This window comes from Bubalus kerabau, chromosome 11, assembly GCF_029407905.1.
Source record: "Bubalus kerabau isolate K-KA32 ecotype Philippines breed swamp buffalo chromosome 11, PCC_UOA_SB_1v2, whole genome shotgun sequence".
Lineage (NCBI taxonomy): Eukaryota > Metazoa > Chordata > Mammalia > Artiodactyla > Bovidae > Bubalus > Bubalus kerabau.
In genome coordinates, this window is record NC_073634.1 from 22,489,078 (window position 1) to 22,514,046 (window position 24,969).

At 38.5% G+C, this 24,969-nt stretch overlaps 1 protein-coding gene across 3 annotated transcripts in view; it reads right to left on the minus strand.

Moving 5' to 3' along the window:
- Window positions 1–24,965, minus strand: part of HEATR5B (HEAT repeat containing 5B) — a 98,533-nt gene extending 73,568 nt beyond the window's left edge. For 2 of the 3 annotated variants that reach the window (XM_055539810.1, XM_055539808.1), the window contains exons 1-10: window positions 24,818–24,965; window positions 23,820–23,967; window positions 20,607–20,818; window positions 16,371–16,479; window positions 13,229–13,378; window positions 8,575–8,746; window positions 6,915–7,072; window positions 5,406–5,655; window positions 1,493–1,648; window positions 779–1,029 (exon numbers count right to left, since the gene is read on the minus strand). In XM_055539810.1, the coding sequence (XP_055395785.1) occupies window positions 779–1,029; window positions 1,493–1,648; window positions 5,406–5,655; window positions 6,915–7,072; window positions 8,575–8,746; window positions 13,229–13,378; window positions 16,371–16,479; window positions 20,607–20,818; window positions 23,820–23,945 (1,584 nt within the window). In that variant the 5' untranslated portion in view covers window positions 23,946–23,967; window positions 24,818–24,965. Of the gene's footprint in view, window positions 1–778; window positions 1,030–1,492; window positions 1,649–5,405; window positions 5,656–6,914; window positions 7,073–8,574; window positions 8,747–13,228; window positions 13,379–16,370; window positions 16,480–20,606; window positions 20,819–23,819; window positions 23,968–24,322; window positions 24,456–24,817 lie in introns of those variants that run through there. The other variant, XM_055539809.1, reaches the window with a different exon arrangement.
- Between the last annotated feature and the right edge of the window lie 4 nt (window positions 24,966–24,969).

A 24,969-nucleotide genomic window follows, 5' to 3' on the forward strand; every position in this document is an offset into this window, starting at 1 on the left:
AGAAAGGTGAAAAAAAGGTAACTGATTCATGACAGCTATTCAATTTTATTAAGTATTACCAAAATGCTAACTATGGCAACGGCACATTCTCTTGACATTTTGAATATAGCAGCGTGAATTATATTTCTAAAACTCCAAAGAAAAGCTCTGATTTCTAAAGAATCAGTATAAGGTTTTTTAAATATCTAAAATAAATCATAAAATGATATTACACCCAGACAAAACACTATTATTCCTGTAACAGAAGTAAGTATCAAATTTTAATTAGGGTCTGTCAACTCCATATGGGCTTCCCTGGTAGCTCAGCTGGTAAAGAATCCACCTGCAATGCAGGAGGCCCCAGTTCAATTCATGGTCGGGAAGATCCCCTGGAGAAGTGATAGACTACCCACTCCAGTATTCATTGACTTCCCGGGTGGCTCAGACGATAAAGAATCTGCCTGCAATGTGGGAGACCTGGGCTCAATCCCTGAGTTGGGGAGATCCTCTGGAGGAGGGTACGGCAATCCACTCCAGTATTCTTGCCTGGAGAATCCCCATGGACAGAAGAGCCTGGCGGGCTACATCCATGGGGTCACAAAGAGTCGGACACGACTGAGCAACTAAGGACAGTACAGCACGGCATAACTCCACGCAAGCAGAGTCCCATGTCACTTATTATCACAGTAAAACTGTTTTTGTTTGATCATCCAGTTCAACATCAAACACAGAGGTATTCCAATGAAGACTAAATAAAGCCCATGGGTTAGCACTTAAAATTCCAGGATCTTTGTCATACCTTTCCCTTGGCGTGAGGAATGCCCAAAGGACACTGATGAACTCCACCTAACAAAGCAGCCATTGCAAAACTGTATCCACTAACAGCTTCTGGCGAGGTTTTTAAGCTGTTGAGCCGTTCTGCACATCTGTCTAGAAATGGCGTCAGCTGGAAAGGTAACGCCACAGCCACACAGCGCAAACACCAGGCAGCAGCCAGTCGAGCTGCCATGCTTGGATGGAGAAGCACTGAGGTCACAGTCTCCAAAAGGCCTAAAAAAATACTCAAAATTACTCTTTAATGAAGTCACACAATTTAATGAGTTAAAAGACTATGTATAACACCAACATTAATATTGTGTTACAATTTTACACAGATACTTTCAGAACTGCTGCCAAAAAACACACACATCTCAACTCATAAACAGGTAAGTACTTCAAAGGAAAGTTTTCTACAAAGAACATAGTACAATTATATCCAATGAATTATAAAATGCTGATGTATTCAATAAAGTTTAGAAACAAAACTACCATGACTGTTTGTCTCTCAAAGCATTATTTTAATATTTAATTCAAGATTCATTATCACAGTGAATCCTAAATAAAACCCAACTTTTAATGGGTGATTTAAACTGCTAATTACCATGTTAAGCAACCAATTGGGAGTTTATCAATCACACCTATGACTTTTAAAAATATTGAAAAAAATATTCCAGCCTATAAGTGAACAGCACACCTATAGATGCTTCCTGAATAAGAGGGGACGCGGTGGCATTCAGGCTCTGCACCAGGCTCCCGAGCTCCTGCAGGGCACAGACCATCACATGCTGGCTTGCCGCAATGTCTGCTGCTCCAGACTTGTTCTCCCCACTAGTGTCATTCACTACCGCTTCTGGAAGCACAAAATCAGGTACGGCATGTAGGTAAATTAAACCATGATATAATTTTTTGATTTAAACAAGTTTATGTTTTTAAATTATACAAGCTGAATGCCTGTTAAGAACTGTATTTGTATCCCTAATAATTCAGTTCAGTTCAGTTGCTCAGTCGTGCCCGACTCTTTGCAACCCCATGAATCAAATCGCAGCATGACAGGCCTCCCTGTCCATCACCAACTCCCGGAGTTCATTCAAACTCCTGTCCATCAAGTTGGTGATGCCATCCACCCATCTCATCCTCTGCCATCCCCTTCTCCTCCTGCCCCCAATCCCTCCCAGCATCAGAGTCTTTTCCAATGAGTCAACTCTTCACATGAGGTGGCCAAAGTATTGGAGTTTCAGCTTTTGCATCATTCCTTCCAAAGTTCACCCAGGACTGATTTCCTTTAGGATGGACTGGTTGGATCTTCTTGCAGTCCAAGGGACTCTCAAGAGTCTTCTCCGACACCACAGTTCAAAAGCATCAATTCTTCGGCGCTCAGCCTTCTTCACAGTCCAACTCTCACATCCATACATGACCACTGGAAAAACCATAGCCTTGACTAGATGGACCTTTGTTGGCAAAGTAATGTCTCTGCTTTTGAATATGCTATCTAGGTTGGTCATAACTTTCCTTCCAAGGAGTAAGCATCTTTTAATTTCATGGCTGCAATCACCATCTGCAATGATTTTGGAGCCCAAAAAAATAAAGTCTGACACTGTTTCCACTGTTTCTTCATCTATTTCCCATGAAGTGATGGGACCAGATGCCATGATCTTCAGCAATACATGAACCGTAAACTTCCAGATGTTCACGCTAGATTTAGAAAAGGCAGAGGAACCAGAGATCAAATTGCCAACATCTGCTGGATCATCGAGAAAGCACAAGAGTTCCAGAAAAACATCTATTTCTGCTTTATTGACTATGCCAAAATCTTTGACTGTGTGGATCACAATAAACTGTGGAAAATTCTGAAAGAGATGGGAATACCAGACCACCTGACCTGCATCTTGAGAAACCTATAGGCAGGTCAGGAAGCAACAGTTAGAACTGGACATGGAACAACAGACTGGTTCCAAATAGGAAAATGAGTATGTCAAGGCTGTATATTGTCACCATGCTTATTTAACTTATATGCAGAGTACATCATATAAGTTAAATATATGGGCTGGAAGAAGCACAAGCTGAAATCAAGATTGCCGGGAGAAACATCAATAACCTCACATATCCAGATGACACCACCCTTACAGCAGAAAGTGAAGAGGAACTAAAAAGCCTCTTGATGAAAGTGAGAGGAGAGTGAAAAAGTAGGATTAAAGCTCAGCATTCAGAAAACTAAGATCTCTAATAATTAGGGAAACACAAATCAAAATTACAATGATAAAAAAATCAATGATGCTCCTAGTACACATTCAGTAAACATTAGGAGCTATTATTGTTACTTTATCATTATCACCGCTATTTTAAGAGCTGCAATGTGTTGGGTAGCATCATTGTCAAATTACAGACGAGAAAGAGTATCTATAAAGAGGGTGACTTTAGAATTTCTTACTGGGATGTTCCTCAAAGTTTCCATTAATGTTGTCGATCCTTTCCCCCATCTTTTAGCTTCCAATACAATTGATATGTATTTAATCATGAAACAACTAAAAACCCCTTGTCAAATTACTAATTAAGACTATATCCTGGCCCATAAATTCCAGATACATAGCACTGTGTTTAATTTTTTTTACCATTTTAAAAATCAAGTGACTAATCAATCTATGACCTTAAGACTCTAAAATGACAGTAACAAACTTTCTTATCTTATTTACATTCATTATGAATTAACAGGTTATAAAATATAGAATAGGAAATAACAGATTAATACATTATGGACTAAAATTAAACATCTCTTTTCTCCTTAGATAGTTCTGGACTTGGAAACGCATGGACTCTTTCTTTTGGTTACTAAATTAGAAGTTCCCTAAACAAGTGTTATCTGTGTGGCTTGCTATTTTACTCTCACCATTTGGCAGTGTTTTTGGCACTCAAATATTTCTTCAATGAATCAACAAACAAATATCTTCAAAGTTTGTGAATCTAGAACAGATTACTACTTTAACATATCTAACAATACCTCATTTGAACATCTTTTAATTCCTAACTTTCAGTTAGTTCATTTAAAATATGATTTACCTAGTAAGCTACTAACAAAAAAATTCACTTTCATTAATTTTATAAGAATTAATTAATTCTCTAAATATAAAGTCCTAGATATTATACAGTCATTAAATTCTTATTTCTAAAGATATGTTAGGCAATATAATTTTCTTGATTAATGTATATATTCTGTAATGTATAATCACTGCAGATGGTGATTGCAGCCATGAAATTAAAAGATGCTTACTCCTTGGGAGGAAAGTTATGACCAACCTAGATAGCATATTCAAAAGCAGAGACATTACTTTGCCAACAAAGGTCCATCTAGTCAAGGCTATGGTTTTTCCAGTGGTCATGTATGGATGTGAGAGTTGGACCGTGAAGAAAACTGAGCGCCAAAGAATTGATGCTTTTGATCTGTGGTGTCGGAGAAGACTCTTGAGAGTCCCTTGGACTGCAAGGAGATCCAACCAGTCCATTCTAAAGGAGATCGGTCCTGGGTGTTCTTTGGAAGGAATGATGCAAAAGCTGAAATTCCAGTACTTTGGCCACTTCATGTGAAGAGTTGACTCACTGGAAAAGACTCTGATGCTGGGAGGGATTGGGGGCAGGAGAAGAAGACGGCAGAGGATGAAATGGCTGGATGGCATCACTGACTCGATGGACATGAGTTTGCGTGAACTCCAGGTGTTGGTGATGGACAGGAAGGCCTAGTGTGCTGCAATTCATGGGGTCACAAAGAGTCAGACACGACTGAGCAACTGAACTGAACTGAATGTATATTTGCAACAGTGATAAAATAAACTATCTCACAGAATTTATATTTTACCTTGCATTAGTTCCCTAACTGTATTATAAGCACCAAGAAGACAGTAACTTTATCCTACTTATTGTTCAAAACCTGAATTACTGCTTTGCAATCTCAAATACTCCATAACTATTTGTTAATCTGAAAAAGTTATAAAATTGATATTGCCTAGAAGAGAGTTTCTTTTAATTATGAATTACTGAGGCTTCACAGTATACTCTGTAATGGGTTAAAAATCACCTGTAACTGTTTTTAAGTCTTCATATTAACCTAATAAGAGTGAGGAAAACAACATGTATTTATAAAACAACAGGCTCCAAGAAGAAAAACCATAATAGGTTATCCCTCAAAGATTCCTCAATATGCTACTGCATACCAGGAGAGCTATAAAATCAGTAAAGGTACTAGAAATAAAACAGAAAAAACCTGATCTTACACACTACCCAATATTAAAAAACTCCAATTTACTGTAATTATATGTTGTTTTAATATCAAGTAAGAGTACAATAAAAATGACTATTAAAACACAGTCAGGGACTTCCTTGGTAGTCCAGTGGCTAAGACTCCTTACTTCTAATGCATGGGATGCAGGTTCAATCCCTGATTGGGAAATTAAAATCCCACATGCTGCATGGCGTGTTGGAAAAAAAGAAGAAAAAAAAAAAGACACATTCCAGGAAGAGATATGAACTAATCAGATCTATCAGTATTTATTAAGGACAGCAGTAAAGAACTAAATGACTAAATAATCAACAACACATACCATGACATCAGTTCTTACCTACTGCTTTCATTTGTTTTCCAATCGCCTGGCATATTTCTTTGGCAGCTGCAATCTGGGCTTTTTCACCTAGCAAACTGCCCACGGTAGCTCTTAAAATAAAGGAGACACATCGTCTGGAATACACAGCCTCCACATGTGTTTGTGTTGCCCGAGGATGGGAAACCAGATCAAGTACATGAGACAAGAATGTAGCAAAGCTACGCTCCAACCACTGGCCACCCAATGTTGTTACAAAAACAACATATGCCTGTAAACAGATTAAGATACAACTTCAGGTAAATTTATATACATGAACTGAAATTACAGATAAAACAACTACGTAAATAACTGATGACAGCATGCAAAATAACTTATCTTTGAGATTACAATTGAGAAAATTTTAAACTTGAGACCTTTTTAGTACTTGTAGCATAGGATTTACTGGTTGAAGTATCTTTAACTAAACACAGTTCTTGGGATAACAGCTTCATGAAGAACAGAAAGAGAGTGGTGTGAGCGGGAAGAAAAGGAGAAATCACCCTGGGGATGACAGTGATGGAGGTGATGTATGTGTGTTGGTGTGTGCACTCAGTCGTGGCCAACTCTCTGCAACCCCATGGACTGTAGCTCATCAGGCTCCTCTGTCCATAGGATTTTCCCAGCAAGAGTACTGCAGTGGGTTGCCATTTCCTACTTCAAGGGATCTTCCTGACCCAGGGATCAAACCCATGTCTCTTGCAACTCCTGCATTGACAGGTGGATTCTTTACCACCGAGCCACCTGGGAAGCCCTGATGAAGATGATATAGTAATAAGCCCCAACATGCTAAATAAATGCTGACCTAGAACTATAAAACATTTGCTTATGACTACTAGATTGAAATGGTTTACTGCTATTTTACATTTGTTTCTGGAACAAGGTATAATTGGATGATTTTGACTAAGAGCACAAAAAAATCATTTCATTTTAATGTGTGTGTGCTCAGTTGTGTCCAACTCTTTGTATTAGATGTTAACTATTATTATTATATTATTAACTGCAATATCTTATTTGGTATTAGTTACTATTCTGAAATTATCTCACATAAGATTTAACTTCATAAGCACATTGGTGATTAAGCAATGATGATAAATCCAAAGAACCAACCAATATTTTTAGCTACAGGGTTGTTGAAAACATTAAAATCTAAATTCTTCAAGCTACTTGAATAAAATTTCAATTAAAACTAAACTATTCTACATCTGATTTTCTACCAAGTAAAATTTGGGAAAATTTTGTTAGATAAATGTAGCAGATGCAGGTTTATTCACACATCATTAAGTATCTAATGTTCCATATAAGCATGCAATTTACAATTTGAATGTAATTCATTCATTTAGTAAGAGAAATGCTTTGAAAGACATTTTTTAATTATTAAATTTTAGATAGCATTAAAAATCTCTGTATGTGCTATTACTTAGTACAAGTCTTCAATGAAATTTCACAAGTGATATGAACAGAATTCTTTTATACATATATATCACAAACCTGGGTAACTCCAACTCTCACTTCACGATTAACAGACCCTCCAACTTTTAACATTTCTCCACCACTCTTTAAGAAACCTGACCCTCCACGCAGAAATCCCGTGGCCATGAGTTCTAAGACTTCATCAAAGGTTGCTCGCTTCACATTCTGGCGCATTACTTTCAGGAAAAAAAAGCAAATTTATAAAGCAAATATATTTTGCTATTTAAATGTTTTCTAATAATCTAGCTTTAAAACTCAAGCAATTATTTTTAAGGATACTTAAACTACTACAAAGGAGACAGTCATTTATTTTCTTATAATCTTACAATTTACAAAGTACTTGTAAAAATAAAAAATTTGAAGCAAAAAATGCTAAAAAAAAAAAAAAAGGAAGGTGCTACAAATTAAAAACAATTCAATACTATGCCAAAACAGTCTAACAATAATGCTAACTTCATATGAGGAATACAACAGGGACAAAGTACATCCATAGCAGGTAATGCTAATTGATCACAGCCCTCACTCCCAGTTGAGATGGACACAATGAAACTTTGTCAAGACCATGCTTTCTGTACAACAGTTAACCTATGGGTTGAAATGTCACTGGACTGCAACCAACTTGCTACCCCTGGTAAAGAGCTGTCCTACTTCATAAAGTCCTTTCATATAGAGTAGCAAATGCAATCCTCACAAAAATCTGCAAAACAGGCATAAAGCTCATAATTAGGTACGTGGACTTTAGAATTTGATGCCTGGGTTTTGATTTCACTTAATAGAACACTCATTATACCACAAATGACACCATCTCTCTAAGCCTCAATTTCCTTGTTTATAAAATGAGAATAACAGCAATACTTAGGATTAATAGGGCTTTTGAGAGGATTAAATAAAGTAACTCTGCTATAATTCAGTGCCTTATACATAGTTAGCACTTAATGAATGTTACCTATCATCATTATCATTGTTACCTAATTCAAAGATTGAAATAATTATCATTAAAGATTAAAAGACCAAAGCTCAAAGGGTTTCACAGCAAATAAACGTAAGAGCTGGACTTCAACCTGTAATCTGAGTCTTTTTCTACAATACAGAGATGGAGGAGGCGTGGGGACAACAGCAGAGCTGGGTTCACTCCACATCTACTCAGAGTTGTCCCTGAAGCATCTTCATGGAACGATGAGGCACGGGGGGGAAATCAACACTGCCTCCGATTCTGCTTACAATAATGGTCAAGAAAAGAAAAATAATACTTTGCTATGAATGGAGATCTACTCTGCCCAGATTCTAGTCCCTGTACATTTGGATGCATACAAAACCACTCCATAAATCTTATTTGCTTAAATGTTCAACATACTTGCTACATGTAATCTTGTTCAGTATTATCATAAAAAACGTCCTGACCATATCAAGGAAAAAGCCACGTGGGAACTTCTATTTTATGAAAATGTAGACAAGCATATTTAACAATTTAAACTCTTTAAACTGACTTGCCTAGAAGCAGTACGTCATCTAGAAGGAAGCACTCCATATACCTTCAAATACCTGTTCCAGTCTAGATGGGGCTGGGAAATAATACCTGTTCCAGTCTAGATGGGGCTGGGAAATAATACCTGTTCCAGTCTAGATGGGGCTGGGAAATAATACCTGTTCCAGTCTAGATGGGGCTGGGAAATAATACCTGTTGCTTGTTTTGGCATCAGTGCTGTAGCCATGACTGTTCCTAAGAGTTTAGACACTGCCACTCGTACCCCATAGTTAGAGTTTTCCAAAGCCTTAAAGCACAGAGTGGCTATATTTTCCAGTTCAGCAGTCCACATGAACACAGCTTCATTCTGTAGTTCTAGGAGACACTGGAATTTTTAAAATAATAATAATAAATGTATTAGAACTTCCACTTCCAGAGACAAAGGTAAGAAAAACCAGAATTATTCTCTCTTCTGAAATAACAACAACAAAACATGGACAAAATACATGAAACAACAGTTTTGAAGACACTGGACATCAGGCAATGAAGAATGCTAATCCTTAAGAGATTAAAAACACAAATTGAACCCTACAGTTGTCCCAGCATACTCCCTTGAGAGAGTTTCCAGCAGTGAGGAGGAAATACATAACCCTAAAGTCCTGTGTTAGAAAGAAGAGTCTCAAATCAATAATCTCAGCCTCTAAGACACTAGATGACACAGAGCAAATTCAACACAAAGTAAGCAGGAAAATAGGAAACAATACAGTTAAGTGAGGAAGTCAATCAACCAGAAAACTGAAAAGCGGAAATGAAACCAAAAGCTGCTTCTTTGAAACAACCGACACATCTGCTAAATCTCTAGCCAGACAGATGAGAAAAAAGAAAGAAAAGACACAGATTATCAAAATTAGGAATGAGGAAGTCACATAACTGCAGATTCAAAATATATTAAAAGGACAATATATTTGACAACTTAGATAAAACAGACAACTCACTCAAGAAGAAACAGATAACCTAAATAGCCCAGTATCTATTTTAAAAACTGAATTTGTAGTTTAAAATCTTTCCCCAAAGAAAACTGGAGACCCAGAGAGCTGTACTAATGAATTCAACCAAATGATTAAGTAAGAAATAATACCAATCCTATATATAAACTCTTCCAGCAAATTGAAGAGAAGGGTATACTTCCCAACTCAACATACTGACCCTGATATTGAAATCTGACAAAGACACTACAAGGGAAGAAAACTACATACCAATACCTCCCATGGATGCAAAACTTGTACACAAACTTTTAATAATTCTAATCCAACAACATATAAAATGGATAATATATCATGACCCAGCAGGGTTTATCGTAGGAATGAAAGATTGATTAAATTCTAAAACTAATCAGTGTAATTCATTATCAAGTTGGAAAAAATTCATTTTATTCATCTCATTAACGCTAAAGAAACATTTAACAGATCATAAGTAAAACTGGGGAAAACTGAACAAGATCAGTGGACTGTGTCAATGTCACTATTGTATTATGCTGCTTGTAATGCCGTATGCTTTTTCAAGATATTACCATTGGGGGGAACTGGGCATAAGTTTATAAAGATCTCTCTATTTTATTTCTTACAATTGCATGAAAACCTGCATACTATGTGCTTAGTTACTCAGTCATGTCGGACTCTCTGTGACCCCATGGACTACAGCCACCAGGCTCCTCTGTCCATGGGGTTATCCAGGCAAGAAAACTGAAGCGGGCTGCCATTCCTCCTCCAGGGGATCTTCTTGACTCAGGGATCAAACTCGTGTCTCCTGCACTGGCAGATGGTTTCTTTACCACTGAGCCGCTTGGGAAGCCCCTGCATGTAAATCTACAATTATCTTACAATTATCCTAAAAGAAAAAACTTAGAAAACAGGAACAACACTAGAAATCAAATTAAAAAAAAAAAAAAAAAACGCATTTGACAAAATCTAAAATTCATTCTTAACAAAAACTTCTTGGAAGGCTAGGAATATAAGGGTATTTCCTCAACCTGATAATGGTCATCAAAGAAAACTGACAGTTAACATCATACTTAATGGTGAAGGACTGAATATTTTCCCTTTAAGGATCAAGAACAAGAAAAGAACATTGGCTCTCATGTTTTCTATTCAACACAGAACTGAAAGATCTGGTGAGGAAGTGCAGTAAGAAAGAAAAATACATAAAAGACATCCAGATTGGAAAAGAAGTAAAACTGTCTCTATTCACAGACAACATGATTGTCTACATAGAACACCTGATAGAATCCATTTAAAAAGCTGACACAGGGACTTCCCTGGTGGTCCAGTGGCTAAGACTCTGTACTTCCAATGCAGGGGGCCTGGGTTTGATCCCTGATCAGGGAACTAGATCCCACATGCCACAACTACAATCTGACACAGCCAAATAAATAAAACATTAAAAAAAAAAAGAGCTAACATAGAATTAGTCACAGTTTAGGAAGGTTGGTGGATACAAGATCAATGTACAAAACAATTGTTATTTCTCTATGTCAGCAATGAACGACTAGAAATTTAAAAAATTTTTTCATCAGTACTATTTGAAATAGTGTAAAAATATGAAATAGTTAACAATAAATCTCACAGAAGATATGCAAGGTCTCTGCATCTGAAAACCACAAAATGCTGCTAAGAGTGATCAAAGAAGACCTAAATGAATGGGAGATAGAAATATCATATTTATGAGTTGGACTTAATGATAAGCTGTCAACTCTCCCCAAACTGATTTATAGACTTGGTGCAACCTGAACAAAAATTTCAGCATTCTATTTTTGTAGAAATTTATAAGCTAAAATTTATATGGAAATGCAAAGGACTGAAAATACCCAAACTATTTTGAAAAAGAGAATGTTGAAGGGCTGACACTACTTGATTTTAAGGCACTATAAAGTTGAGCTTCCCTGACAGCTCAGTTGGTAAAGAATCCGCCTGCAATGCAGAAGACCCCGCTTTGATTCCTGGGTCAGGAAGATCTGCTGGAGAAAGGATACACTACCCACTCCAGTATTCTTGGGCTTCCCTTGTGGCTCAGCTGGTACAGAATCTGCCAGAATGCATGAGACCTGGGTTTGATCCCTGGGTTGGGAAGATCCCCTGATGAAGGGAAAGGCTACCCACTTCAGTATTCTGGCCTGGAGAATTCCATGGACCATATAGTCCATAGGGTCACAATGAGTTGGACAGGACTGAGCGACTTTCACTTTCACCTTCAAAGTTATAGTAATCAAGAAAGGTACATCAAGATGGACGAATAGTTCAATGAAACTATTCAGAGATTCCAAAAACAGACCCACAAGTATATGGACAACTGATTTTCAACAAAGGTGCAAAGGCAATTTACTGAAGAAAAGATAGCCTTTTCAACATGGCATTAGAACGAATAAATATTCATGTGGAAAGCAAAACAAAAAATCTTTGATGTATACCTTGCACTATATACAAAAAGTAACTCAAAGTGAATCATATACCCAAGTGTAAAATTACAAAACTCATTTGGAAAGAAACACAGGAGAAAGCTTGGGCTAGGTAACGTTTTCTCAGATACAATACTGTGCTGTGCTTAGTTGCTCAGTCGTGTCTGACTCTTTGCTACTGCATGGACTGTAGCCTGCCAGACTCCCTGGACTGTAGCCCACCAGGCTCCTCTGTCCATGGGGATTCTCCAGGCAAGCTAGAGGGTTGCCATGCTCTCCTCCAGGGGGATCTTCCCAACCAAGGGATCAAACCCAGGTCTCCCGAAGTGCAGGAGGATTCTTTACCGTCTGAGCCACCAGAGAAGCCCATGAATACCAGAGTGGGTAGCCTATCCCTTCTCCAGGGGAAATTCCCAACCAAGGAATAAAACTGGGGTCTCCTGCATTGCAGGTGGATTTTTTTTTTTTTTTTTTAACCAGCTGAGCTACGCGGGAAGCCCCTTACATACAACACTAGAAGCATAATTAACATAAGAAAAATTGATAAATTGGACTTTGACACAATTCAAAACTCCTCTTCTTAAGAAAGGAACGATTTAGGGAATGAAAAGACAGACCATGGGGTGCGAGAAAATATTTGCAAATCACCTATGTGATAAAGAAATATACAAAGAACCTACAAAGTACTCTCAAAACTCAATAATAAGAAAACAAATAACTCAATGCAAAAAATTTTTAATAGATTCATTATCAAAGATATTAATGGCAAATAGGCACCTAAAATATGATCATCATTAGTCTAGAAACGCAAATTAAAGCCACAATGAGATACCTGTACATATCTATAAGAATGGTTAAAAGTTAAGACTGGCAATACTCAATGTTGATAAGGGTCATGGAGAAAGAGGAAATTTCACAATACTTTGGAAAAGGTGGGAACTTATCCAAAAATTAAATGTAAATCTAGAATATGATCCAATCATATCACTCCCAGGTATTTATCCATGTGAAAGAAAAGCATGTGTCTATACAAAAACTAGTATACAGATGTTCACAGTAGCTTTTTTGGTAATATCCAAAATTGGAAGCAACCTGAATACTTATAATAGGTGAAGGAATACTCCAATTGTGGTAGATCCATACAATGAAATACTACTCAGCAATAAAAAGGAATGAACTATCGATACATGTAACAACACTGATAAATCTCAAAATAATTATGCTAAGTGAAAAAAGCCAGGCCAAAAAAAAAGCACATACAACATTATTCCCTCCTATATATGACTCTAGAAAGAAATGAAACTAATCCATAGGAACAAAAATCATACCATATTTTAAAACAAAGAAAAAAAAATCACTGATTATTTAAGAGCAAGCAGGTTAAGAAGCAATGTCATAAACCAGCTGAGAACTAACCTTGGCAACTGCACATCGAACAGCCATTGACCTGTCAGTTAAGAGGGACCTGGCATTCTTGTAAATATCACGATGACAGGAAGCTGCTGCACCACCCAGTCCATTCAGAACTTTCTGTAGACTCATTAAGATTTCACTTCGCCCCTGAGACTACACATGAACATAAAGAAAATTTCACATTTAAATAAGAACACACCAATACACAAAACTTCTCTGGACCTAATGGCCTTAATTCTAAACATAAACAGTAAGTAATGAAAAATAAAAAAAAGTATTCTAAAATGTAAAAATAATTATTAACTTCAACAAAATAATACCTGAGAAATTATGTTACAATAAGTAAATATATTCTAATGTTTCCAGGACCTGTTGAAATGCAAATAATGAGAACATGATAAATTCAAAAGCTTCAATATAATCATCTCTCAAGGATCCCAACTTTCAGAATGTAAAAAGTTACAAAAAGTACCTAAGTAATATAAAGCATCTAAAAGAGGAATAAAATATCCAACACAGTTTTAAAACTTCTCAGATCTATTCCAAATTATGAAATTATTGGGACTAATTTGAACTGTTTGTTTTTGTATTGTTACAGTGTTTGATTCATATTTCTGATAGTATACTGATTTAAATATAGATCTCTTTCATTAGATCGTAAGCTTTTTGAGGTCAAGTGGTAGATCTTCTCCATGTTTATAAGCCTAATGCCTGAGAGTATGTCCTCAACTCTTGTTTAATAAATGAATAGACAAAGAATTCTTACAAGAGGTGCTGTCCAAGAAACCTTTAGTTTTCCTAGATAAAGAATAAGACTATGAGACCAGTGCTTGGTCTATTTTGAGTTAACCCCAACTGAACAAAGAATTTTCAGAAGTAACAACAAATTGAAATGACAAAACAGAACTGTCTTTATATCATATTAGCTGCTGTGGATTGAATACTGTCCTGCCAAAAGACAAGATCAATCCTATGCCCTGTTACCTGTAAACATGACTTTATTTGGAAGTAAGGTTCCCAGATAATCTTAGGAAGCATCACTACGAACAGCTAGTGGAGGTGATGGAATTCTAGCTGAGCTATCTCAAATCCTAAAAGATGATGCTATGAAAGTGCTGCGCCCAATATGCCAGCAAATTTGGAAAACTCAGCAGTGGCCACAGGACTGGAAAAGGTCCGTTTTCATTCCAATCCCAAAGAAAGGCAAAGCCAAAGAATGCTCAAACTACCGCACAATTGCACTCATCTCACACGCTAGCAAAGTAATGCTCAAAATCCTCCAAGCCAGGCTTCAACAGTACATGAACCATGAACTTCCAGATGTAAGCTGGATTTAGAAAAGGCAGAGGAACCAGAGATCAAATTGCCAGCATCCACTGGATCATCGAAAAAGCAAGAGATAAATATCTGTTTCTACTTTATTGACTACGCCAAAGCCTTTGACTGTGTGGATCACAACAAACTGTGGAAAATTCTGAAAGAGATGGGACTACCAGACCACCTGACCTGCCTCCTGAGAAATCTGTATTCAGATCAGGAAGCAACAGTTAGAACTGGTCATGGAACAATACACTGATTCCGAATAGGAAAAGGAGTACCTCAAGGCTGTATATTGTCACCCTGCTTATTTAACTTATATGCAGAATACACCACGAGAAATGCTGGAGTGGATGAAGCACAAGCTGGAATCAAGATTGCCAGGAGAAATATCAATAACCTCAGATATGCAGATGACACCACCCTTATGGCAGAAAGTGAAGAAAAACTTAAGGGCCTCTTGATGAAAGTAAAAGAGGAGAGTGAAAAAGTTGGCTTAAAGCTCAACATTCAGAAAACAAAGATCATGGCATCTGGTCCCATCACTTCATGGCAAATAGATGGGAAACAGTGGAAACAGTGTCCGACTTTATTTTTTTGGGCTCCAAAATCACTGCAGATGGTGACTGCAGCCATAAAATTAGAAGATGCTTACTCCTTGGAAGGAAAGTTATCACCAACCTAGAAAGCATATTAAAAAGCAGAGACATTACTTTGCCAACAAAAGTCCATGTAGTCAAAGCTATGGTTTTTCCAGGGGTCATGTATGGATGTGAGAATTGGACTATAAAGAAAGCTGAGCACCGAAGAATTGGTGCTTTTGATCTGTGGTGTTGGAGAAGACTCTTGAGAGTCCCTTGGACTGAAAGGAGATCCAACCAGTCCATCCTAAAGGAAATCAGTCCTGAATATTCACTGGAAGGACTGATGTTGAAGCTGAAATTCCAATAGTATGGCCACCTGATGCAAAGAACTGACTCATCTGAAAAAACCCTGATACTGGGAAAGACTGAAGGCAAGACAAGAAGGGGACGAGAGAGGATGAGATGGTTGGATGGCATCACTGACCCAATGGACATGAGTTTGAGTGAACTCCAGGAGTTGGTGATGGACAGGGAGGCCTGGCGTGCTACAGTCCATGGGGTTGCAGAGAGTCAAACACGACTGGGCAACTGAACTGAACTGAGAGAGAAACGAAATCAAGTAAAGATCAGGGCGAACCCTAATTCAATGACTGGAACCCTTATCCTATGAGAATTTGGGCACAGAACCAGATGCATAGGTAGACCACCATATGACAGCAGAGATAGAGACACGAGAGCTGTATCTGCACACTCAGGGATACCACCAAATGCCCAGTACTGCCAGTAGCAATGAGAAACTAAGAAGGCGAGGAAGCATCATTCCCAAGAGGCATCAGAGGAAAAATGGCCCTGCTCATACCTTGATTTCAGACATAAACCTCCAGAATTGGGACCCAATAAATTTCTGTTAAGCCATCCATTCTGTGGTAATTTATTCAGGCAGCCCTAGAAAACTAATACATTAGCTATGGTACAAAAAACCAATATGGCGCTACAAAAATATCCCTGGGATTAATGTAAACCTCTTCTTTGTTAAGGAAAAGCATTATTTCCTTTCTCCTTGAAATATGAGGAACTATGCATCAAAACAAGGGGCAAGTAATATTCTTTACAAGTAATAATTTTAAATTACCCTCCTGCTAAGCCATATGAGTAATGCACTTAACAGAAAAAAGGAAAACATAGGTTCTAACTAACACCTAACTCCCACCACAAGCAAAACATTGAATACTTGTAAAACTTACCTCTGCACTCTTCAGAGATTTCAAAAGATTATTCACTGTTTCTGGAAATGCACTGCCTAACATTCTCCCCATTTTTTCATAAAATGCTCCAACACAAGCCACTGCAGCCCTGTAAGAAGTGACATTTTCATCAGTCACTCTTCAGATTAATAATTTTATCATTTTTTTAATTTTCAGAAATCAACTTGTATTTGTGCATGATATTTTTGTCCACAAATTTTAAACTTTCAATAACACCTTGTTGATTACTGACTAGCATAAAAAAATCTATAAATAATAAATGCTGGAGAGGATGTAAGGAAAAGGGAACCTTCCTACATTGTTGGTGAGAATGTAAACTGGTATAGCCACTATGAAAAACAGCATTGATATGGAGGTTCCGCAAAAAACTGAAAATATGATTCAGTAATCCCATTTCTGGGCATATATCCACAAAAAACAAAAACTCTTTAATTCAAAAATACACATGCACCCACCCCAATGTTCATAGCAGCACAACAGCCAAGACATGAAAACAACCCAAATGACCATCAACAGATGGCACGATGGCAACAGAACAGATGACAGCTTAAGAAGATGTGGTGTATATATACACAATTGAATATTACTTAGCCATAAAAAAGAATGAAATACTGCCATTTACAGCAACATGGATGGACCCAGAGAATATCATACCAAGTAAAATAAGCCAGTCTGAGAAAAGCAAGTATTATTTGATATCACTTATTTGTGGGATCTAAAAGATAATCCAAATGAATCTATATACAAAACAAAAAGAGACTCAGATATAGAAAACAAACTTATGTTTACTGAAGGGGAAAAGGAGGGCAGGGATAAATTAGAGGAGTATGGGATTAGCAGATACAAACTACTATACATAAAATAGATAAGCAATAAGGATTTACTGTTCAACAAAGGAAACTATATTCAATATCTTATAATAACCTATAATGGAAGATAATCTAAAATATATATATATATAACTGAATCACTTTGCTGTACACCTGAAACTAACACAATATAGTAAACCAAGTATATTTCAATTAAAAATATTTTAGAAAAAAATTATTCTTTGTAATTGTTAACAAATACTATGGTTAAACTGTATTCTTGTCAGAAAAGTAAGAGAATAAACATATTCATATAATAAATCATACCTGTCCTTTGGAAAGAAACCCAAGCTTTCCTTTTGTTGTTGTTATTTAGTTGCTAAGTCCTGTCTGACTGTTTTGCAACCCCATGGACTGTAGCCTGCCAGGCTCCTCTGTCCAAGGGATTTCCCAGGCAAGAATACTGAAGTAGGTTGCCATATCTTTCTCCAGGGGATCTTCCCAACCCAGGGATCCAACCTGCATCTCCTGCATTGCAGGCGAATCTGCATGTATCCTTTGGAGTCTGGCAAATCTGTGTCTAAATCCTAGGACCTGCCATACAAAAGCTATGTGTCCTGAACCAATATTACTCTGAGGCTGAGAGTGATTAAATAAATTTAGTTTACTATCCTACAAGCAACAAAGAGTAGAATCAGAGACTCGATCTTCACCTCTTTGACTCCAAATTTCATGCTTTTTTCAATACTCTATAGGCTGAAAACAAAGTTAAAAATGTCTGTCATTTGCCAGCATATATTACAGAATTCCTAAATATAATTCATGAATCCACTGGAAATACATATGAGTAATAAGTAATATGCAATAAATTCTGCTTTATCAGAACTATAAAATCATGTGTGGATTTGCTAAGTAATGGAGAACTAAATCACAAAACTATGAACATACCTCCAAACTCCAGAATAAACTGGAAAGCACTTTTAAGATCCATATCCATCCCAAAAAACACAAAATTTAGCCACAGCATACCTATGTAGTTGAAAACAGACCTAAACACCAGTGTTCAAGTTCACAATAGTTTCACCATTTCCTCTGTAAGCTGTTATACTGGTCCTGGCTCCTTAAATGTTGGTGTTGTGAAGGTGTATCCTTGGCACCTTCTCCTCTCAAAACAGTAATACACTCTTCCTAGGTAACTTTATCCAGACCGCAGGTTCAGCCTACTCCCAAATCTTCATTCTCTCTCTACTCACCAAAACAACATTCTCAGCTCAGGTGTCTGAAACCCAGACCAGGATTTCCAACTGCCTGCTATACACTGTCATGTGGACTCAAAACTCAGCACATCCAGAACTGGATTCATCATCTTCTCCTGAACTTATCCCCTCCACTATTCTGTACTGGAAATAAGGTATAAATAAGCCAGCTCTGTTTCCAGTTATGTTTCCTTTGTCCAGAAAACAGGTTGGGAAACACAGTCTGCAGGCCAAATCTGGCCCATCATCCAGCCTTTCACCTGTTGCTGTAAATAGTTTTATTGGTATACAGCTGTACTCATTTATTTACACACTGTCTATGGCAGAGTTGAGTGGCTGCAACAGAGATATTCAACAAACCCAAACCTATTTACTACCTGGCCCTTTCCACAATACTTGCTGGTCCCTAACCCATCACATCCATCTTCTCCTTTTCCCATCTTAACCCCTTACTTGACTCATTCCCATATGGCCTTCCTTGATGGTTCTTCTTTGGCTGATGCCTTTTTGAGAAGCCTTCACTGACACTGCTGTTCCCTCACACCACAGCGAAGTTTATTCAGGTGTTATTTTCCCTCCCACAGCACTCCTCATTGTAGTATAACTGCTGGCTTTCTTAATGGACTCTTTCACAAGGTGCATCCCTAAGGCCATTATCCTCAAGACTTCCTCTGAAAATATCTGCCCTAGATCCAAACCACAAGTATGTGCTTGGAGTGGGGTTAAGTCCTTAACTTGCTGCTGCTACTGCTGCTACTTCGCTTCAGTCGTGTCTGACTCTGTGCGACCCCATAGACGGCAGCCCACCAGGCTGCCCCGTCCCTGGGATTCTCCACGCAAGAACACTGGAGTGGGTTGCCATTTCCTTCTCCAATGCATGAAAGTGAAAAGTGAAAGTGAAGTCGCTCAGTTGTGTCCGACTCTAGTGACCCCATGGACTGGAGCCTACCAGGCTCCTCCATCCATGGGATTTTCCAGGCGAGAGTACTGGAGTGGGGTGCCATTGCCTTCTCCAAAGTCCTTAACTTAGGAGTCAATAAAGTGAAAGTGAAAGTTGCTCACAGACTGCAGCCTGCCAGCTCCTCTGTCCATGGAATTCTCCATGCAAGAATACTGGGGCGGGTAGCCAGCCCTTCCCTTCTCCAGGGGATCCTCCTGACCCAGGAATTGAACCCAGGTCTCCCTCATTGCAGGCAGATTCTTTACTGTCATGAGGGAACCCCAAGAATACTGGAGTGGGTAGTCTATCCCTTTTCCAGTGGATCCTCCCAACCCAGGAATTGAACCAGGGTCTCCTGCATTCCCTAGTGGTTCAGTTGGTAAAGAATCTGCCTGTAGTGTAGGAGACCCAAGTTCGATCCCTGGGTTGGGACAATCCCTTGGAGAAGGAAATGGCAACCCACTCCAGTACTCTTGCCTGGAGAATTCCATGGACAGAGGAGCCGGACAGGCTGCAGTCCATGGAGATGCAAAAAGTCGGATACAATTTTGTAACTAACTCACTTTTCCACTCCTGCATTGCAGGTAGATTCTTTATCAGCTGAGCTCCCAGGGAATCGGCCTCTGTCTCAGGTACTCAACTCTGTCATTTTGGCATGAAAACAGCTATTAAATGAAGGAGCATGTCCTTATTCTAATAAAACTTTATTTACAAAATAGGTGGCAAGCTGGATTTGACCTGGGGGCTCTAGTTTGCCTGTTCCTGCATCAATCTCTTCATCTAGAAAATCTTTTCTTTGCATCCCAGCCAAGAATACTATCTCCTTCAAAATTACCAGAAACCCCTGTACAAATTGCTGACATCAAACCAATTCTCTGTATTTTGCTACAAGTCCCAGGGACAATGGAGCATATGTTGAAACAGAACTCCTTCCCCAGACCTACTTAGAGCTTTTACTATCAACAGTATGCCCCAGGCTCCATCTACCTGGGAATCTTTAAGATCAGCAGCCCTTCATTAAGATAATGTGTAAGTATTAGTCGCTCAGTCATGTCTGACTCTTTTGTGACCCTATTACAGCCCACCAGGTTCCTCTGTCCATAGAATTCTCCGGGCAACAATACTGGAGTGGGCTGCCATTCCCTTATTGAGATAAATTACTCTGGGAAAAAAACAAGTTTCAAGGGTTAATTTCAAAGTAAGTACTTACAATTTTGTTGGTAAGTAGGCTGCAGTGTCATCTTTATTTCTGATAATGTCATTACATTTATCAAGTGTTTGAAAAACAGTGAAAGTATCCCCAATGCTATAAAGGGCTGCAAGGTTTTTAGCTAACAACTTTCGTGTAGGTGGTCCAGGTGAACTACTTATTAATCCAGTTAATTGTTCAACAAGTTTTTTCTGTTTTTCCTTTACATCAGTCTGTTAAAAAAAAAAAAAAAAGAACATCAATTTTTTTTCTTATACATAATTTTATCTTTTAGTCAAAAAGGTTGTTCTGTTCAAATTTAAAGGAGATTATTCTCCTTCATTCTTCTCCAATTCCACAAAGTTAGCTATCAGTAAAAGTGACTACTCTATATCCAAAAAGTTTCCACATTGGCTTATTAAAAAATAAAACAATCAAAGGATGTAAAATTTGAGTGTATGGACAATTAATGTCTTAGAACTCAGCTAAGGTCCCCTGTAAAGCAAAGCAGGTAGCTCACAAAGCTATATAGCTCAGTAAAGGAAACCAAAAGAAACTCTGAAGAGCCCTAGGCAACAGAAAAAATATTCAGATTTACTCATAATCAATGCTGAGAATTCGTCCATTAAAGGAATATTTATTGTGCACGTACATGCCATGCACTATTCTAGGCACTGGGGAGCATGAGTGACCATAATAGACAAAGCCTCTGCAGTCAAGAAGTTTACATTCTAGTGGGGAGAAAGAGTGTTTACAAATAAACATGAACAGTATAAGTTCTCACTGTTTTATAGAGACTAGTAAGAAAAAGGCAACCTGAAGAGAAATCAAGATGTGAGTTATAAAGATATCTGGGAGAAGAACATTTCTGACAGGAAACAAATGCAAAGGCCTTGCTCAGCATGCTTGAGGATAGAGAAGTCAGTGTGGCTAAAGCAGAATAAGACAGAGGAAGCAGCAGGGAATGAAGTCAGAATGGTAGAAGGGACCAGGTCATGCAGTGCCTCAGACACCACTGTAAGAACTCTATTTTATTCTGAGAGTTTGAAGCAGAAGAGGAACATGATTAAATGTTCTAACAGGCTTGTTCTGACTACTGAGCTGAGGATACTCTACAAACGTACATGGTTAGAGGCATGGTGAGCACTTAAAAAGTAGTGGCAAAAATTCAATGAGAAATGAGGGCAGTAGCAATGGAAATAATGAAAAATAATTGAATTCTAGACATATGTAGGGGATAGAACCAATATGAATTGCTGAGAAACATGATATGAAGTTTGAGAAAAAAAAGGGAAGTGAAGAATGACTCTAAGGTTTATGACTTGAGCAACCAGAAGGATGAAATGGTCATTTCCTGATAGAAAGTATTGGCGAAAGGACAGGTTTGGAGGGTTAAATCAAGAATTTGGTTTTAACTTTGAGATGCCATTTAGATATCCAAGAGGTAGAAGTGGAGCAGGTAGTTAGATATCTGAGAATCATTACTATGTAGACCGTAGTAAAAGTCATGACATTAGATGGTGTCACTGAAGGAATGAGATGTATTTAAAAAACAAACAACTGTGCCCAGGACTGAGAAACAGCCAGCAAAAGAGGAGGAGTAACTAGTGAAGTTGGACGAGAATTAAAAGCAAATAGTTTCTTAGGAACCATAAATAGGAAAAGCTTCACACCAACGGTACATCAACAGTATTGTTAACAATTTATTTTTTAATGTGAGTGAAGGGAGCACAGATGTTCATATTATTATGCTTCACAATTTGGGTAACTTTTTACATACTCCTTTTATTTGTCAATTTCACAACAAAATAAAAAATGTTCTAAGTATTTCAAGACAGAGGATCAGCTAGGTGAAAAGCTGCTGATGGGTCCATTAAGACAGAATACTGACCATTGGTTTGGGCAAAAGAAGATCTGTTTCAGTGAAATGGAGGCAACACATACTCAGATGGAGTGAGTTTATGAGAAAATAGGAACTTTTAGTTAAAGACTGTAATGAATCCATGTGTTAATTCGGTCTCTACAGAAACTAAAGTATACTCCAGGGCAATCAAAGAAATAAATAAGTAACTAAAAAGCACAAGGGCAAAGAAAACAAAGAATAAGCTATACTCAATAGGCAAAGCTAGAAGATCCCCAACTTGCAACACAGAACCCCCTAAAAGCTCATGTATGTTGTGGCTTTTGTTTTGAGGCATCAAAGTTCTCATGGAGGAGAGAGTAAGTTCTCATGGAGGACAGAGTAAAGTTGCACCCAGAAGTGAAGGGAATGACTGAGAGTCTGTTTAAGAAGCTGTTAAGACTCTCATATCTGTCTCCTTCATTCTGGACTTCGCAAGCTCAGGCACAACTGTGGGCTGGGAAAACTACGGTGACAAGAGGCGGACTAAGTAAAAGTCAACATACTGAATGCTGAAGTCCCCAGCCTTCTCCACCAAATCCTAGAGTCTAGGCAGCTAGTCATATACCTTAGGACACTTTAAAGTAAAAAAGGCTCTTGTGGGGAATGACTAGCCAAGAGAAACCTATAAAGAGTTCCTCAAAGAACTGGACCAGTATGACAAAGCACAGTTAACAAACGTCACTCTGCCCAGCAAACTTTTACTACTCCCTCTTAAATTTTATTTTTAAAATTTATTTATTTTTAAATTGAAGGATAATTGGTTTACAGAATTTTGTTTTCTGTCAAACCTCAACATGAATCAGCTATAGGTATACATATATCCCCTTCCCTCTTAAATTTGAGCAGATGGTAAAAGATCATCAGATGTTTGATTTCCTAATTTTAGACACAGCATCTAATTTTAAAAACGGAAAGTAAAACACACAAATATTGAAAAGTAATTTGGATGAAAAGACTGTGAAGGAAGAAAAAAAAAAAGGCTAACTCTTCAGAGAGACAAGTGAAGATACTGAAACTGCTACACAGCACTAAGGGACCATTTGATGTTGGAGATAATGAATTTAAGGTGATAGCGGTCACATAATCTTCTTTTTCTCCACTCAAATTTAGATGTCCAGGAAGAAATATGAAGCCTCTATCCAAGCAATAAGCTGGATTTAAATAAGGTTTCAATTTTGCCACAGGATAGAAAAAGGACAGACAAGAAATTTTTACTACCATGTAATATTCTCAAGTGACCCACAATCTCCAAAACATAATGTGCTTTCTTACAAATCATGTACACATAATATTCTTTACATATGTTAACTAGATAAAAAGCAATACCATACCTTGTTGGCAGCAACCAAGACTTTATCAAGAAATCGCAACCATTCAAAGATAAAAACTGGTCTCTTTGCTTCAGTGATTTGAGCCAAAGCTTCTTCATTGAGCAATAAACTGTGGGCTAACTCCATGACTGAAGTTTTAAATTCACACCTTAAATAAACAATTTTAAAATTCTTGTAAGGACTTGTTCATGTTAAAAGTCAAGCTTCATGAATATAATCACTAAAAGAAATACAAGGCTTTACTTCTCATCTCACTTGGAGGACACGTACATAACTTCTTTGAGGCAAAACCTGAGAAACTGATTTTAAAGGATAAGGGTGCAAACAAAAACAAATGAAAGTCATGCCTGTTGAGGAAGAATGGATAATGGGGTCAAAGGAAAATTAAAATAAACAGTGCAAAAAAGGCATAGTTCCAAAAGAAAAACAGATGTCCTTTACCCATTTCATAAACGGAAAACCGAAACACCAATATCAAACATCAGCCGAGCGTGACAACCCACCCTCCTTTTTTCTCTCCTTCTGCTCGATGCACAGCACCCTCCCGCTGCTGCACCTGCCCCAGGAGAACTTCAAGGCGTCCCAGCAGAAAGATGCCACCTTGAAGTCTCTGAGAGTCTTCCTTGGGGGGATGAGGTGGCGGCGGGAGGCCAGATACGCGCGGCCGAAGCTTCAGCTGCAACGCCGGCGGGGGTGGTGGGGGATGGGGCGGGGGCAGGAACGCAGCTGGCAGAGGCCGCGCGCGCAGCTGGTCCGGGTAAACCCGACTACTGTGAGAACCGAAGCGCTGCGCCGGGACGGGGGGAAATGCAGGAGGCGCCGCAGGCCTGGGCGCCGGTCACCCGGGCTGTCAACCCCTGGAGTTGGCGGCTGAAAAGTGAAAGTGTTCATTATGAACTGGAATTCCGTCCCCAGGCCTCTGACAACGTGGTGGCGGGGGCTTTGGGGAAGGGGATGTGTCAACGCCCAAGCTCTCGCTGCAGACTCGGCGGGCTCACCTCCTATTTCTGGCAGGGGCGCCTCAGCAGAGCTCCAGGGCCTGAAACAGCCGCCGAGGGACCCGGATGCCCCACCTCCCACACTCCCGCCGGCAGGAAGCGCAGGGAGAGCGCGTGCGCGGAAGGCTGATCCTGCGCAAGCGCACTTAACC